The sequence below is a fragment of the Harmonia axyridis genome, chromosome 4, assembly GCF_914767665.1.
Source record: "Harmonia axyridis chromosome 4, icHarAxyr1.1, whole genome shotgun sequence".
Taxonomy (NCBI): Eukaryota; Metazoa; Arthropoda; class Insecta; order Coleoptera; family Coccinellidae; genus Harmonia; species Harmonia axyridis.
The window spans coordinates 25,596,866-25,616,511 of NC_059504.1; the positions used below are offsets into that span (position 1 = coordinate 25,596,866).

A 19,646-nucleotide genomic window follows, 5' to 3' on the forward strand; every position below is an offset into this window, starting at 1 on the left:
GTCATCGGTTGCACAGAGTCACCTCTCCACGATGGTGTGAGAGGGCGTGTCTTAGGCAGATATCGCTGGATAGCCTAACTGAAGAGTCCACCAGCGGTTTCGGAACGAAATTGTAACATAATATTATATATAATATAATATTATATTATCTTATCTTCAGAAAGAAAATCAAATTGAAAAATCAATATAATAATTTGATTTGATTATTCACGTATGTTTAATACACTATTGGTATTATTGGTCCCATGTCAAAATAATTCTCTTATATCTCTGAATTCTTCGTGGTCATAATTAATGATGGAATATCACAAAAGTTTCTCAATGAAATTGTCACCGTTCAAGGATCTCTACAAATAACTTTATGAGTATCAAATAAAATTAATCTTCTGATAACTTAGAACAGCTACTATAGGTAAACTTGGTTTGTTGTATTACTTTTTCCCGGTATATCGTTGATCATATTTTCAACTGTATAAACACTGCTTGATTCTTTCTCATCGAAATATACATTATCGTTTAACTGTCCAATTGATATTTGCAAATCTGATCCATATGAACTACAAGATTCCGAATCTTCTAAATATCGCTCGTTAGAGTCTCTATTTAAAAAGATATCGTAAACACAATTATCATTTTCGTCAAATGCCTTATCTTCTGATGGATACGCAATGACTGTGAGAGTATCGTCTGAATCTAACTCTAGATTAATATCATTTCTTTTATAAATATTGCCTAGAGTTTGAGTTCCCTTGAACTTGTCTTGTTCTTTACTAGAGGTGCATGGAAAAAAACCAGAAAGCGATAAATGAGGTACAAATTTAAAATAGCATTTCTTTGCCTTCGAATTCAGAAGAGCAGAACGATAATTTTTGTAAGTTTTTAAATAACTACGTTTTTCACCTCGACCAAATTCTAATCCCCTCACAACAGAGACGCTAGACATTGAAGCATCTAGATGGGTCGACTTACCTGTTTTCGATGATGAAGTGCTTAAAGGGGATTGACTAGCTACTACAGGACTAAGAGTTTCCAAATTGGTGGTGGAACTTGCAAATTTCAGTAAAGGTTTCGGAGGTGCCGGTGCAGCTTTTTTTTTACGCCCTGAAAAAAATTTCTTGTTTAGTATTTCGTTTGTGCTGTAGGATATTCGACGACCAACACAAAATAACGGTAACTAAAGCAGAAAAGTGAAGCAAAATAATAATTGCGAATTCGAAAAACATCATAAAAATGAGGAATTACTGAGCAGCTCAAAAACCTGCAAAGGGATCTTCAAAAAGATATCTTCAACACAAGGTGAAGAGAAATTAATTTTTTTAATTGCTGTTTGAATTAATTGATTTAAAACTCCCCCAACTCTGGAATTTCAAATGGAAATTCCTATTTTTTTTGTAGATATTTTAGATTATCAAAAAATAGAAATATTTTGTATGAACAATTTTTCTCGTTTCGTCACAGATTTCTCTGCGATCGAATTTAGTTTCATCTTCTTAATAACGTGGAATTCTGACACTTCCTGCTTAAATTTTTTTAGTTCATATAATGTCCTTGATCATTATCTGTTTTTGGTGTTGGTTCAAAATAATTCCCATTGATTGAAAAGGATGTATCAATTGAAATGAAAAAAAAAAAAAACGAAATGGATCTCTTAATTATTTATCTAGTAGAAATCTTGTATTGAAGTGTAATTCGTTACTAGAATCATCCAGTATAATTCCTGCCAAATCTAGAAATCCATAATTACTTTTCAAGTCGTGATGAAGGGAGCATCTGACTTTGATCAAGAGCGGTGAAGAGATTCTTGGTCTGGTTTAGGAAAATTCATTTGAATAGTTCCCTGTTTATATACATATAGTGAAAATCTAACGATTGAAATGAATAATTCAGCCCAAGTATGAAAACTTCTATACGTCACCGTGGCAAAAGTTAACCCTCCATTATGTTTTTTTCTACATGTTGTCGATTGTTTTTCTTAGACACGCCACCGATTTCGAGATTCGAAATCTTCCCCTTCCAGAATCTTTGTAAATAAGGCTTTTGTAGGAGAGTATTAATTATTGATGCTGTCTTAGAGTAAGATATTTTCAAATTATTGCCGGTGTCTTCGAGCTAGACAGCTATTTTTCTAATTATTATCGGTGTTTTTGGGCTGAATAGATATTTTTTTGAGATTTTCCTTGATTCCTTGAGCTTCTTAGTCAAATTTCAGAATTCCATTTTTGAGTAATTGATCTTTTTTTTGATTGCCGGCCGTTTGTGATGCAGTACATTAGAGTTGTGAATAGACACTTAGCTTATGTGCGGAAGAAACTTAATTTCGAGTGGTCAAGTAGGAAATCGGAATATCGGTGACTTTCCTGTGTTTCGTTGCTCATTTCCGCCGGGAGTTATTTCTCAGATTCGTCTTTCTCGAGTGGAGTCTGCCCGTCGGGCTCCCTATTGTGAGTCCATTCGTATTTCGAACCACCAGGCAAAAATTCTCATCTTGGAGAGAAGGGTCGATTATTTCCGATCTCCTGCTCACAGCTGCTTTATTGACAGTATTCTAGTTGAGACTCGTTTAGCTGGATGAGCTAATATGAGTCCTTATCCGGAACAATTGTTCATACTCGCTTTCTCGAGTGGGGTTTTTCCGTCGGGTGCCATATTGTGAGTCAATTCTTATTTGGAACCACCGGGCAAAGCTCCTTATCTTGAGGAGAGAGGTTGTACTCCAATTGGGAGAACAAGACCGCAGACTGCATATCACTAGCCATTCTGCGTGCTTTTCACGCTTATCTGCACTTGACCGTTTTGAATTGCGATCTTATGGAATCCATCGCAATTGGCGCCCGAGTAAATATTGAAATAAAAGAGAATATAATTTATGATCTCGAGAAAGTCGCCATCACAATTTCCGTCCATGCGCAGAACATTTTCCATCGTTTCAACGAAAATTTCACAACTAAATTCCATATGAATGATTAATGGAACGAATACATCATCATCAACGTCATTCAAACGAAAAATTCAAATTCGATACAGAGTGATCTGAACGAGAAAAATTGTTCGTGTAGAACTTGCGCTTTTCACCGTAGAAAATGAATAAGGAATCCTATTTAAAATTAAAGTTGAACCCCTTCTTCCCCCGCAAGGTGAAGGGAATGGAAGAAGTTGAATCATAATTGGACTTCTCCCTCAAACCAACAACTTTTCTTATGAAACATTTTTCCATAGATCTTTCCTCTTCCGAGATTCAACTCAAAAATTCACCTAGTCTACCTCATTTGTGTGTTATCTGCTCTGAGTGTAAAACCAAGAAGATTCGTGTAGTACCTATTCATTCTATTCTGTTGAGGAATTGATTCGATTTCTTGATATACGCTAAATATTTTGCAAATTTTTATTGCCCAGGAGAATTAAGATTCAAAACGAATTCTCCGGCAACTAGCAGATTCTGCTATATTTTCGCTTCTCCATTGTAATTTTCGGCAAAAGTGGTTCTCTATTGGCGCGAGTTGTGGAACAGCTTCCCTCAGATTATAAGTTGCAACATCCTATAGCATCTGAAATCTTCGATAGCGATATGTCATCATCTTAGAATACATTGTGTATAACTGTAACTCTTCACCTAAAAATTTTTCTCGTTTTTTCTACATCTATTTTGGATTTGGAATAGAATGATATCTAACACATTACTGAATCTGACAAGCAAATTATGTTTGGAGAATAAACACAGAGAGCACAGGTTATTTTTAGCACCACCTATATATGAAGCACGTTGCACAATGTGAAAAATTGCAAGAAGAACAAAATCAACAATTAGACAAGCCATGGAATCTCTACGATACCTACGTGAGCAGACGATCTAAAGATAGAAACTGTGAACAGAATATTAAAAATGATACAAAAATTCTATCGAGCGAATAAAATACCGAAATAAATATATTATTGGCAATGTCAATGAAAAAAATAACAAAATGTCACCACTAAGCCAATTTGAATAACGTCAGAGACCAATAGAAAACCCAAACGTGAGAAGTTAAGCTTACCCTAAAACTCTAGAAGAGGTTGATAAAAATGAGACAAGAGACAGAGATGCCTCTTGTCATCGTTTTCAATGCGCACTATAGTGCGCATTAAAAATGAAGTGCAGAAACCATAAAATTAGCAAATATAAAATTCTTTACTGATGATATTAGTTGGTTATTTTTTTCGAAAATTTAATGAACTAGTTAAGGAGTATATAGTTTGATTGAAAAGGAGCTTCACAGAAATGGATAAAAATGCTGTAAAATACAAATTACATTTTCAATAACCTACCTGGAAATATCAAACTCGATGTCGATCTAGAATGTGATGTCATTTTTGTCAGATTTCCAGTACTTTCGCTGTATCTGTTCAGTTTCCTTCCCATTGTTTCACACCCTGCGTCCAGCCTATTTCTTCGTGGTAATGACGTGTTGCATTGATCGCTAAGGATGGAGGTTTCGTGATACCCTGAACTGTCGCTGCTATGCCTTGAATGGTATATCGTAAGGCCTGGTTCAATTTTGACATCATTCTCACTACAGTTGGAATTATCGGAAATAACTGAGCCACTCCTCAACTGCACAGGTTCCTCTTGAGGTAGTTTCTCTGATGGCGGAGGAATTTTGTCCACCGTTTGAGGAGGTTTCGGAGCTGGTCTACGCTTCCGTTGAGGTACCTTCGGTACGATTGGAACTGTTGAGGGTGCTAGTTTCGAATCTTGATCTTCTTTGGACGGTGGTGGTGTGTACTCTTTACTCGAAGGTGGCACATTATTCTGAAAAATTACTGGTATCAAAGATTTAGTCGAAAACATTTCTTAAAAATTGAATTTATCTCATGTGCCCCATCGATTACTGAACGTGGCGCATTCGTTAAAAATGATCCAAAAAATAAACAAATGGCATTGAAAGTTTTTTTCAACACCTTCCCCACCGTAGTCTTCAATTGTTGAATAAGTTTCTAGGGGTGGTTATGGATGACATATAGATTTTTGGAACTTTGCTAGTTATAATTATCAGCTTTGCTAAAAATTCATCTAAAAATAATTTGAGGAAGATTTAGGGCAATTATTAATTCGAAAAGTTAGGAAATCAAAGGATTGAGATAACAATCTCGATGTATATTTCAGGGGCATATTGTTGTTTCAATAATTTATTCGATTAAATATATAAATAATCCTTTGTATCCATATTTAGATTGAATTGTACTCAAATATGTTTGGTATAACAAAGTGTACTCTGAAAAATGTTTTAATTTTGCTCAATAAACTTATAATAATAATAATAATAATAATAATCAATGATATAATTGACTTTTAATCAGGTTTCTATTCATTATTCGGTTCATACGAGAACAAAAATTTTGCACAAAGATAAACTGACATCTTGTAGTTTTTGGAAATATATTCAGTTCAAAAACATATTTCTGTGAGTTTATAGGCATTGCCTAAACTTTAATCTATGTTTAATAATAATAATAATAATATTATTCTAAATGTTAACGATCAATTAGATTTCTACCTGTCTTCAGTTTTAATCATCTGTTACTTAGTAATTTATATGCTTGTAAGAATTTTATATTCAGTTTTGAAAATGGGATGAAATTCAAACATGTCAACGACAAATATATATTTTAATTGTGGAACATATTGTCAAGAGTTTTATTTCTTTTATTAATTTCGTGATAAGATAAGAAGTGCTTAATGATAGAGCATTTTAAGACGTACCTTTGAGGTGATTATTACAAAAAAAATGAAGAATAAAGGTGTTACAAAACTCAATTATTAAATGCAACTTATGTTCCTATTATTTGCTTTATTTGAATGGTACTGAAGCGGCTAACTTTTGTCGAAACTTCAGAGACTTCATCATATTATGGACGAAACGTATGCCAGTACTACTAGAATAAAGTATAAAATAGAAACATGTGTTTATTTAATAATGACTATTATAAATTTCTACCTAGTAAAGGCTGAATCAACTCCATTACATAAATATTGAGAATGAAAAACTTGATAATATGTATCTAAGAAATAAAATTAAAAAAACTGGAAAATGTTCATTTTGTAGGTATATAACCGGAAGTGCCGGAGCTCTGGAAATATTTTAGCTGTATAGGGATCACGAACTATATCATATTCTGAATTTTCAGATTTCAAATGTTCCTCCAGAAACGCCTTAAAGGCAATCGAACTTAAAACACCCTGTATATATTATTTATATATATTTATTTCAATTCCTTTCATTAGACTTACCGACTTCCCCCTCCTGAATAATAAACTGAAAACTCCACCGGGTTTACTTGGTATCGGTTTTCTTTCTTCGTTTTTTCTTAGGCTCATTATGTCTTCTGATGTGAAAGTATGCGTATTTGTCTTCGATCCTTTGACTACCAAGTTTATTTCTGTTATCATATAATCGTTCAGAGTGAGCTTGGGATCTAAAATTTCCTCCAGGTTACCTAAAATACGAAAAACATTAATTTTTGTATTGATACGTATGTGTTTGACAAATAGTTATTTGTTTTACTAGGCAGCAAAGTAGTAAATTGACTGCCCTTGTAGGTTTGAGGTTTTTGTAATGAGCAAAAAAGCAAGAGGTGGTGGTTGGAATTGATTGGTGATGAATTTGTATTCAGTGTAGAAAACTCCAAACTTTTTCTATCTATGTATACAAAGTATTTCAGGGAAAGAAAAATTTGTTCGAAGAACAGCGGGAAGGCAAAATATACCTGAAATTAAATTATAGAATGAAAAATAAATGTTATAATCTAGGCCTTACAAAATTCAAAGGGCATTAACTATGCACATGCTCTACTGAATTCTAATGAATAAATGATGAACTAAACACTAGGTGAAACAACAAACGAATAGATGTTGCAGACATTCTTGATGTTTAAGATAAGTGAATTTGATATAAAAAACATTTTTGAAATTTGTTGAATTTAAAAAAAAATATATATACATTCTTTTAGGAATCCAGATTTCTCGGCAAAAGTAGAAAATTCCGCCCTCCAATATTTGCCGCCCCTCTAGATCGGGTCCTGTGGTTTCAGGTTCTTCTGCTGAGTTTCGACTACATAAAACGCTTGAACATATGGTTTTTTGGATGATGCAAATGGACCATTATTTTATTAAATTCGAATGCGCCCCCTCCCGAATCTAGTTAATTCGATATGAAAAATTATCTGTGAAATACTGAAATTCGTTGAAATTGCAAAAAATTATTTAATATACATTCTTCTAGAAATTCGGATTCTTCGGAAAAGTAGAAAATGCCGCCGTCTTCCACTATTTGCTGCCACGGCAAAATGTCGGTCGCTAGGGTGGGCTCTAATACGACTTATAAAAGAATTGAAAGATCGTTCTGGAACGTCAAACTCCAAAAAAAAAAGGAACTGAAATATTTCTACAAAATCACAAAGTAGATTTCCACGCGAAGCACACCAAATTTAAATAACAGATGAATTAATGAATTGAGGAAAAAACTAAAGCAACAACGGAGACTTATAACCTCCTTGTTAAAATGACGCACTTCAGTATAAACCGAGATACAGGCTAACTGGATATTGTCGTAAAGGAAAACTTACCGACCAATCATGAGATGAAAAGCACAACGGATTCATCAACACAGCCTTAAGATCCAAAATTTGAATCAGAAACGAACAGAATTACAACTAGAGCAAACTTAAAAGAGTGTCAAAAGTGAAGAAAAAAGATATATCGACGAAGCTATTGACAACCTTGAAAGAAGACCTAGCCGATAGAAAATGAGAAGCATCTCCTTGTTGATATGAAAATGGTGTTGGAGGCAAAAAGAATTGAAAAAAAGCAAAGACAAACACTCACCCCGAACAAATTGAAAATTAGGTACTGAGAATTGTTTACGGAATTGATTTAGGAATTAGAGGAAATAAAACACAAAAATCAATCAATGTAAAGAATAGGCTCGGCACCAATGGGAAAGAAAAGTTAGTATAAAATTACGGAAATAAGCAATGGAAATTAAACTGCACTTATCGATTAAGATAAAGCTGAACCATCTCCTTGAAAGAACAGTTCAAGCCAAACCATTGTAATCAAGATGAAAAATTTTCGATATGATGAATCTGAAACGATCAAATGCGTCAAGAAACAAAAGAATAAATCAAGGACATCGTCGTGAATCTGAAGGATGAGAAAGCCCCGTTAGTTGACGGAAGTAACTAAAGAGCTTACCGGAAGGAGGATTAGAAGAAATAGTGGAAATACATAAAACTATACTGCCAGACATTCTCGAGATAGTTGAAAAACGACAAAAGTAAGTAGCGAGAGAGTTAACAGACAAGTAATATACAGAACATTAACCGAATATGTTAGTTGGGAAAATTGAATACCTACTTTTTAAGGATGGAATTTCTTAATACATATATCAATACTAAGAAATCGCTAAGAAAAAAAAGCTTTTTTAGGATCCTCAATCCATCATCTTTTCATTGATATCTTTGAAAATTGGAAGCCTATTGAATGATATGATAAGCTGAATAGATAAAATAACATTCCTAGAAATACCATCATCCTTTTGAAAGCAGTTGCGGAATTTCGATAGAACCTTTGATATTTCTTTATAATAAAGATCTTTATTTCTATATCTTTAGGTTAACTTATTAAAACACTACCTACTGAAAGTTATTGAGTGTGGAGAAAATAGACAGAATTGAATCTAACTTGAAAGTCTCATCTAATTGTATAAGAATATTTTGAATTCGAATTAGGTAAATCATAGATATTTGGACAGAATTTTTGAATAATCATGAGGCGCGTGATATGCCTTAATTTTTGATTGGTTAGTATTCTCTAAGAACGATGAAAGAACAGTTCACGCTGGTTTCGTTTCAATTAATTCTTAGTTTACACAATTGCTTATACAGAAGTTGTGAATCCTCAATTATAAAATATATGAGTGTTAAGTTATGTTACCTTGAATCCAACAGGCACTTGTTTTCACACAACGATTGTACAATAATGAATAATAAACTGATTCCAGATAACTTACCACGGTCTTATCAGATCTCAAATATTTGTTAATAACAATTTATATATTCTCACAAGTGGACAGGTTACACAAAATGCAAGTTTGGGTTGTTAAATGGAATAATAGTCATAAAATATAAAAAGGTTTTTGGTTAAAGATGATAACTGATTGAGGATACAATAGAGCGTCAATATCACGGCGACTTTATCTGTCGTAACACATATCTATTTCGATATTAGGAAATTACTATCTGACGAAAATATGCCATGCTTATGATTTGACTCACACAACACCGAAATACTTGAAAAATTTTGGGTACATTATTAAGTCGTTTGAAGTATTATGATTGTGGATCTTCATTAGTGTCAATAAGTGTAATTTTGGTTCATTATTTTCAACAGTAAACCATTGAAAGCATTAGAGGAAAAAAATTCAACCCGCTCTAAAATTTTCAGTTCAATACGTATGAAATGCAAAATTCGAAAAAAAAACGTCCATTTGCCGTCCACCGTCTAGAGCTTTTCTCAAAAACTAATCGCATGAAATTTCAATTAAGTTCGTTCTAAATATTCAAGTAGCATTAATATTATAAAGGATTGAACTATTACTCACTACTCTCTTGTAGTCTAGTAATACTCGGTGAGAAGGATTCTATTTTCTATTTTGCTCGTTCCCCGAACAGGATGCTATATCGTTTAGTCACTAGGTATGTATCTTTCGAATCTCGAATGATAAGATTCAATTCACTGATGACGAATCCGTGGTCAAATTTGATACTATCAGTCCTACTATCAGTAAACAGGATAACTCCTGAGATTTGAAATTTTTAGGGTATGTTCTGATCTGGAATGCTGTTGTTGAATTCGTTAATGGACGAAACCCGACAACGGATTCCTTGATAAATTCCTGATAATTTCAAAACTACATATTCGATGAATATGACATTCTGCTGTTAGATGTAGAAAAACAATTTCAATTGCCTTCCGAAAATTTGGGATGTCATGTAAACAGGAGTTGTCGAAGTCATGACAATTTTTTCAGAAGCATTATAACGAATGAACTTCATTCAGATAACTATCATGTCAAATATGATTTGTGAGTAAATAAAGCATTTAATCACATCAGCTGAAAGTGTTTCCAAAAAGAAATATATCTAGGACCTAGGTTGAGAAGCAAGGTCTGAGTAGGTTTAGATAAGTGAAATATTCCATTCTCAAATATTATGTTTTGGAATATTGTATTTCCTAGGTGCAAATGAAGAGAGGAAACGATGGAAGTTTAATTTTGAAACAAAATTAAGGATAAAACGTTTTCTCAAAAACGCATAAAGAATTAATCACAAAATTCAATCAATAAATTATTTGGTTCTTATTATAGTGTATCCAGAGTCACTTGGAGGAAGCAAGAATATTTCGATTATACAAGGGTTGTCTAAGTTTCCAGAAATTACCTAGGAACCAGTGAATATATTGCCTAACAATACTTTCAAGTAAACCTGGGTATTTAGTGGATTGCGGTATCCACTTCAAGGGCACATCTGGCTAAGCGTTTTCATGGATTAGGTCAAGTGATTTTAGATATACTATAGCAAATTACTTATAGATTTACGTGGAATAGCTATAAAGGCGATATTTCATTTTATCAACCATGTATGAAAATTTGAAAACTCTCAGTCAGGCCTTTATAAAATAAAAATAACAATTACTGGATTTCCCACCTTTAAATCTAACCTGGGTGTTCTACTCGCAAATTTTCATCACGCACACCTTGTGACTTCATTAGGTCAATAATTTCAACTGAAAGATATACCCTTAATGATTATTGTTGGATTGAAAAAAACATAATTTCAAGTACACATATTAATAATAATAATAATTGACTTTATTCCCACAAAACAAGATCAATACAAATAATTTTACAAAGAAAAAAAATAACCTCGAAAATGTGAGAATAGGCGGAGTCCAGTGATGCACCTAAGTACATCTTCTGTTCAACTCAACTGAAAGTGTTACTCGGTTTCAGCTAGGATGTTTGACTTGACTGATGACATTAAACAATTTGATATACCTGCCACCCAGTAAACCAAAACCCATAAAAAGATGTAGAAATTCCACAGAGTGGCGAAACAATTATGATTTGATGTATCAAAAAATTCAAATCAAAGTTTATCATTTTCATTTCGATCGAAAAATTTCTGCCTATATCTGACTACCATTTGAGCTTTCATTCGCTTAAACCCGTTTGAAAAATCAGCTAACTCACCAGGATGCCGCACTTCATATTTATTGGGATCCAAATTCTTCTCCTCACACACCTTCCTCATGATATCTCCAATATGGATGTGCTTACTGACCCTGGTAACATACAGCTGATTTCTCGGAAGATGTACCTTCAATCTGAAGGTGGTCTCGAAAGGTTTAGTTCCTGGGGGCAAATTCTTCGTATTCGGAAGTATCCTTGCTTTCGGTATAACTTTCATGTATTGAGTATCTAGGGCACCTATTGGAGTGTTTGGGTAATAAGACAGGACTTTTTCTGAATAATTGTCGCTTGAAGATGTCTGTAGAGGCTGTAGGGTATAGTTGGTGATTTGGAGCTGGTGATTCGTCGTGACTTGTACCAAAAGATCCATCATAGGTGTCCTAAAGCAAAAACGATGCGTTTAAAAATATCCTTTGATGTATGGTGTTAACATTTTTCGAGTATAATTTGATTTATCAATTCCAATGATGAAGGTTTGTTTATTATACCCAGTTCAAATAAAATACCTATACGAATCCTATAAGATCATTGGAAGCTAGAAGCTACAAAGATTGTATTTGAAAATCACCGTAAATGTAACACTGTGGTTTATTAATCCCTGATAATCAGAAAATCTCGTCAAAAAATTCAAAGGTTTAGGTACTATTGTGAATAACAAACTAAAAATTACGAAATAAATGATAATATATCGAGAATAGTATATTCTGAAATAAGTTGCAGAATGGGCTCCTATTCCAACACAAATGCGAAATTCGAATGCAAGAGTGATGGAATTGCCTTCTGCAACGAGTATTAGACGATATTTACTCTATTTCAGTCAAGTTTTGTGAAATTTTGTCGAAATTCAATGAAAAATTCAGATTATATATCCTAGTGACTTTTGTATTGTATCTTGGCAGTTGGTGTGACTGTTACGAAGATTAACAGATTACGGAATTTGAATATGAATTGTACGTTTCGAAATTTGAAATAATTCACAATTAGGCATTAAATTCGTGAATTATATCTGACCAAATCGATTTAACACCACAAGAATTAAGAGAAATTGTGAATAATGTTGCAAATCATTCCACTATATCCAAATTATATTATATTGACAATTATTGGCGTTTGTTGAAATTTGATAGGATTGGAAGTCAGTAAAGACAACCATAAAACGAAAAATATAACTGAAAAAGATGCTGTAATGAGTTCATCACAGCACTGTTTTTAGAACTGTAATGATCTCATTACGATACTGAGATAGAGAATAGTTATTTATAATACAAGTGCAGAAGGCATTGATATTCTTCCACGAGTTCAAAATTCAAAAACGAGCCACGAAGTGGCGATTTTTTGAAGGAACGAGTGGTAGAATGAGCCTTCTGTACGAGTATTATTCATTATTTTCTCTAATTCATTTCATTTTTATCGAAATTTATGAAATATTTCCATAAATATCATTTAGTGATTTTTGCATTGAAAAATGTTGGTTGGCAGAACTGATTTCTTCAAGGCAAATTGATGAATTGACAGATAAAGCCGTGGCGGAATGTTCGTAGTACCAACATATAATAATAAAATATAACCATGAAAACTGTGCGTTTCTGATATATTCTCGCACGATTTTGTTCTACAAGATGTGGAAGAATGAACGGAATAACCACAGCATTAGAGAAAAGATATTTAACGGGGCATTCAAATCCGTGGTTATTTGTTTCGATATCCGAAAAAATATACAAGACTCGAAATTGCAATGACTGATTTTCCCAACTTGAACAATTTTAAAATCTAACTGCTTCAAATCAAACTGAAATTGTATATTTTAATAATAATAATAATAATGATAGCTCTATTGTCCAACAGTTTAACCCATTTACAGGACAATTTCGTATGTAATGCGAAAAAAAAACGAATATAATTACATTCGAGTATGGAAGTTTGACAACACGATTCAGAGGGGAGTGGTTTTCACACATTCAGCTCACTACAATTTCTACAATTTTGAGTAGCTAGTAGTCCTTCACAAAATAAAAATTAAAACCCTCAAAACATGTTGATTCATTTCGAAATGGATTCGGTGAAAGTATGTTTTTCCTGCGTCCCTGCAGAAATTACATTTCAAAGATCACGATTCAATGGGTTCATCACTGTATGGAATCACTGTGCACAGTCTGAACTGTGGAAAATGATTCTGTACGGCTTTTTACCATGTAGTATAATACAACATGGTTTTTGGGCATTACATGCATAATATTTCGATTCGAATGCAAGAAAAAAATTATTTTCCGTACGGTACGACTTCACAATGAGCACTCATGGAATTTATTATTAAACAAATATACGACCTTGCTGCTTTGCCCCACAAAGTCCCAGACCGAATTCAAGGCTATGAATCTTGAAAAATTTTATTCAGAATTCGGATCAAATAAAACTGGTTTGAGCATTTAGCTTTATAATTATTTAATTTTCATGGAAGAATTGATCAAATAAATAATGCATATCAAAATATCTTGAAATCTCTCTGCAAAAATATATTTAAGTATTAGCACAATATAAGATATACCGAAGACAAGAGCATTTCAGATAGTAGATTTAGAGACTTATCTATAATATTAATAATAATAATAATGAGGAGCAATTTCTATTAGAGTGTTCTAGCCGTGCACCAAGTTGTTTTTTCACCTTAAAGCCCAGCCTACAACTACAGTAATCATCTTCAAAAGTTTTTTTTTTGGTAGATCGCTACTGGATTTCTGGGAACTGGGATAGGTGATTCATCCCCGCCATCTTTTAATTGGTTTCGTTGGGGTTCGATCTATCTCAAAAAACTACTGTTGATGATAATGAATTTATTACACAGATTTCAAAAATTCCGAGCATTCTAGCCGTTATCTTTTCACCTGACGTTTCGCCAAGTGTAATGAGTATCTTCAGAGGTTTCTAGGTTGTAGATTGTAACTTAACGCTGTTTTTTCTCTGAACTGAATGTCGATTTTATTGTGGTTCATCCCCAACACGTCAGATAGATTCATTTTGACTGCGATCTCCTGCAGATAACCAGGCGCAATAATATATTACTGTTTTATTGGTGAATCTCGTCCTTGTAATTAATCAAGAACTGGTAATCGAAGCTTGAGGATCGGTGAAACAGCAAAAAAGGAACAGAATCTTTTATTAAAATTGCCAACGTATCGGATCTATATTGATTTTCCATCTGGGCTACAGAAATTATAAAAATTACTAAAATTGATAGCAACTCATTAGACGAACAGAATACAACCACAAACAAGTTTAACAAAACATTCGTACATAAAAAAAAATTCAACATTTTTTAAAATAAAAATGATACAATATAAAGAATTAAAAAGTCACTGAGCCAGATGAAAGCTGCCCAAGAATACAAATAATGGAAGTATAAAGCATATTAGATATATATCAATAATCTATTTTTTCCACAACCGACATTCACTTCTTTCATTCTTCCTTCTCAATTTCAATATAGGACTCACCTATTTATTATTATTATTATTGCGTGTGCATTCTACCCAGTTTGAAAGGTGAGTGAAATGAAATTAGATTAGCGTCGATCAAAGTTTGACCAAAATTTCTAGGTAGCTTTTATTGCCCGTTATTCGTTTAAAGTGTATAGCATTTGATTGGGAATTATAGTTTTACTGTCGCCGCTAATGCAAATTATTTCAAAGCTACAATCATAGAGTAATTCTTACATCTTATGAATGTAGGCATATTTACCTTCAATAAGAATCTTAATTTGAATTATTATTGCCTCACTTCTACCTATGGTGTCGATAAACACTTGAAGCAGTTGTCGTAGTACATATAAGCAGGCCCTTAATCGTAGTGAGCGATGAATTAATAAATTCAACTGCGTAACATAATAATGCATACAAATAGTTAGCTTATCACTTATAATAGCTTATTGTGCTTATGAATAGAATAACACTAATTGAATACTTATGATGGGTTTCATAAAACATATATCGTGGTGATTTGATCAATCAACCACGGTGTGTGTTCAATTTCTGTTCATTTTTGACACTTTTTTGACATCGAGTTGATCGATCAGTCAAAATTTTATGAAACCTGTCGTTAGACGTAGGTGGTAGGTGTAGCTAGAAATAAAAGCCATGGATAAGGTAGCTGGACTATAGAAGAGAGATTAACAAAAAATTTTGGACAAAGCTTGAAATTGATATCCTTCAAATACACGAAAATTTCAACTGGAAAATATTTGTTTTAAGATATATTTCGGCGTATCTTTGAGGTGAGTAATTATGTCATATATGTTACATAATAACTGAAAACAAAATTTGCAACAGAATTAAATAATAATATAGCTTTTTCGTTCTCATTCAACATAATGCACCCACATAGTAGGCTTAGAACCCGTCAAAAATAACTGAATATTAAATACAATATGATATCGAAATGAAGAGTTTTACAAACTTAATAAACCCAATGACACAATAATAATCCTAACCTAATCTGACAATGAAAACTCAAAAGGTATTCAATAAACCGAAGAACATGAGTGTATGTTGTATAAATAAAAAGTTCACAACATAAAGAAGAAAACTAATGAATAAATAAGGTAAATATGTAGTCACTAAAAGCAAAAGGAACAATTTCGTATTTATTACCGCGGGTATATTATGTATATATTTACAATATTCTTCTCGAATTTTTTATGGTTCTGATGATGAGATCTTTATGAAATATTTATATCTACACACAATGTCTTAGTTTCATCGGTTTTATGATAACGAAAATATTGTATTTTTTTGTATATATTCTCCTTCAATTTTCTCTGATTCTTGAGGCGCAATCACATGAAATTCCGTATGTACGGGTGACTTTCACATATAGATGCAAATATTTCATTTTGATCGAGTGCGTAGTTTCAAAATCAGCAGGAAAACAAAATATCGAATGTTTATATACTCTAATTTTGCCCATCACTGAACTCAACCGCGGCATTCGAGATCAGAGCCTATATGGAATTGTAGGAACTCTGCATACCCTAGAGGTGGCGTTGCTGGCTTCGCGTCACTCTCTAGCGAGGCATCAGTGGGTTCATAAAAAATGGTGTGAGAGGGTGTGTCTTTGGAAGGGATCAATGGATACCCAGCTGATGAGTCCACCAGCGATCTCAGGACGAAGTTTCTAGATCAATCCATTAAAGAGTTATTATGTTTATGGAAGGCAAAGACTCACATCTAGGTGAAAGAATAGACAATCAAACCTCATATAATGTAACAGTAATGTGGTCTCCAACAGTCGCATGAATCAAGGATCGTTTTATAAACTTGAAGTCAAAACATTTAATTTTTTTTTTTTTCAAAGATGTGTTAACATAAACTTATACATTATTTTTCAACTTAAAACTCGTCAAAATTTCATGGATATAACCCATATGCATGAAAAGAGCACAAAACTTTAAAACATATTTAATTTTTCAATGATTTTATTTTTTGTGTAAATTGACACACATTGAATCTTAAAAAGGGATTCATTCTTCATTTCGTGAATACTAAAACCCCTTACAACTCTAGGATTTGTGAAAACTTGAAACCATAATAAAAAAAAGATTAACATCAAAAAATTCTTTGTTCACAATCATCTTATTACATTCATTAAATTCATCCGCCATTTGACCTTAATATTTTCAGCGACAAATAATAAACAACTACATATTCAAACGGTGACGAAAAACAACAAATTCTATGTGTATACATATCATTCAACTCAATCGACTGTGTATCACTTTAATGAGTTTCATTATTTGCAATTGATCCCAATCGAATACCTATTATACTTAATTCGAACTGGTGGACGAAATGAGCGAACCTATCTTCAACATTCATTTGAATTGGATTTGAATGAGTTTTGTTATTTTCCGCTTGCTAACTACATTACCTAAATGTTGTTTATAAACAAGTATTTCTTTTTCGAAATAGTTTCGAATCATTTTTCTTTGAAATACCTATTACATATAACCCTATTGATTCACAGCAATAGGAAACAATATAAGAGATAAATTAGCTAATTTGTTAACTTGTACAATTAGGGATGTAACGGATGTGCATTTACCCGATTTACCGGAATCGAAGTCGAAATCGAAATTTTCAATTGTAATTTATCGAAATCGGAGTCAAATGGGGGATGTCTTTTAAGTTTGAAAATAATATGAACACAAGCATTATTTCATCTCTACAATTTCACTTCAAAATAATTCAGATTGATGGTTCGAAATAAGATGGAATTAAAAAAAAAATCGCTCTATTTTAACGTTCTTAACATCCGATCCAATTGTGTCGGAATCGAAATCGGTAAGGGTGAATTCAATCGAAAGTTCCGACTTATCGGACTCGGAATCGAAACTCCGTAATGGGCCTTATCCTTTAACTCGAATAGAAATGAACGAATCGGATCGTAATCTGATAAATCGGAATATTTCACTTCTACCGCGTCCAATTTTGGTATTCTATATCCAATTCTTCTTCTATCGCTAAATGTAATTCGTAATTGATATCCATAGTTATTCTAATTGAGTTACAGAATACAAATTCGAAACGATTCCGGTGCATTTCTACTCGATCCATACCATTTCTATTCGATTTGAAGTTACAGAATTGGGCTGAATATTCCTAGGTACTGTGGCGGCTTCTCATAAAGCTCCACATAGCAACTATAAACCCAGCACTCGGTGGCCTAGAGGTTAAGAGTGTAGACTCTCACTCACCGAGATGCGACAAGATGCCGGGTTCGAGTCCCGGCGGCTCCCGATAATAATGAATTCCCCAAGCGTCTGTGACACGGTACACACAAATATACCAAAGTCACACTGATGAGTCCGGTGTGTGTGCCAGGGACGAAACGCATAAGTAGGCATATGTGAAATCCTACATTGGTGACCCCGACGTGATGGGAATGGCCGTCTTAACGATGTGTCCTGGAAAGCAGAAGGTTGATGCGTAGCTCCCATATATCTGCAATTTCCAACGAAACTCTAGACGCCCATTCCCATGACGTGCAATACGTGCTCCTTGGTCTGCCGCGGTATAGCAGACCTGAATATGCGGCATTCACCGTCCGCACGATGCCGCGAGGTGCAGCTCTGATTAGGCGGCAATCACCCGGCTGCACCGATGACCTCGTAACACGCATAAGTTTCGTTCGTCCGCCACTGGGGAGGGAGTCATGTGGCGGCTTCTCATAAAGCTCCACATAGCAACAATAAACACAGCACTCGATGGCCTAGAGGTTAAGAGTGTAGACTCAGTCACCGAGATGCGACAAGGTGCCGGGTTCGAGTCCCGGCGGCTCCCGATAACAATGAATTCCCCAAGCGTCTATGACACGGCACACACAAATATACCAAAGTCACACTGATTAGTCCGGTGTGTGTGCCAGGGACGAAACGCATAAGTAGGCATATGTGAAATCCTACAGTACAATAGGAATGGTAGGCATGGTAAGCAAGGTAGACGTCGTCTACGTATCAGATCCCTGCTTTTCATTTCAATTTTCAGATATGGAAAAATGTATAATTCGAAAAGCCTGTTAACGTTTGTACCCATTTCTTGGTGATCTGATCATCTAGCGATCTTTCATCAAGCTGCTGCGATAGGCTATTCACCCCAGAGCCTAAAATTGCGGCGTTAAGCGGACACAATAGTTGTAAAACAGTTGAAACAATTACAGGCAAGTTTTTTAATTCCGGAAAAAGTATCTCCTAGGGCGGGAATCGAACCCGCAACCTTCGAATCACTAGTGCGACGCTCTCACCAATCGAGCCACTAAGGAGGCCCCAAGTTTAACCTCATAAGAGGAACCACTTTTCCGGAATCAAACATTAGTAGGAAGTTAATTTTGAAATTTCAATTCAATTTATTCAGGATGAAAAGACAATCTACCGGGTTTTTCACCATAATTTGACCCCCCCTTTAACGTTGTTACTAAAAGAGGTACAAAAAAATGTTTCCTACAAAAGTTTCACGGAATCGACTAGTGTTTTCTGAAGTGATTTCACAAAACGAAATATATACAGAGTGGACAACATATCGATAGCATCTTCATTTTTTCTATATTTGACTAGCTCTTTTTCCTCTGATTTCGAATATATAACATATGATTGGCCTATCTTTCTTATTCTGAGTACCACAGAGTTTCAAATTTTAAGAACCACCTAAGTAATCTGTTTTCAATTGGAAGGCTGCGATAATTCAGAATGCCCTTTTTTGAGTTATCTCTTTGGCAACGATATATAACATACGTTTGTCATTGAATAAAACTATTAATCGAATAAGCACTACACAGAAGCGGAAAAATTTGAAATATTTTCGCTTTATGTGGAGA

The 19,646-nt window shown here is 33.9% G+C and overlaps 1 protein-coding gene across 6 annotated transcripts in view; it reads right to left on the bottom strand.

Moving 5' to 3' along the window:
* The window catches only part of LOC123679302, a 130,920-nt gene that overhangs the window by 7,480 nt on the left and 103,794 nt on the right, over positions 1-19,646 (bottom strand). For 4 of the 6 annotated variants that reach the window (XM_045616820.1, XM_045616825.1, XM_045616821.1 and 1 more), the window contains 4 exons: positions 11,286-11,665; positions 6,266-6,471; positions 4,303-4,786; positions 970-1,101 (listed from right to left, as the gene is read on the bottom strand). In XM_045616820.1, the coding sequence (XP_045472776.1) occupies positions 970-1,101; positions 4,303-4,786; positions 6,266-6,471; positions 11,286-11,665 (1,202 nt within the window). Of the gene's footprint in view, positions 1-969; positions 1,102-4,302; positions 4,787-6,265; positions 6,472-9,044; positions 9,191-11,285; positions 11,666-19,646 lie in introns of those variants that run through there. The other 2 variants (XM_045616824.1, XM_045616823.1) reach the window with 2 other exon arrangements.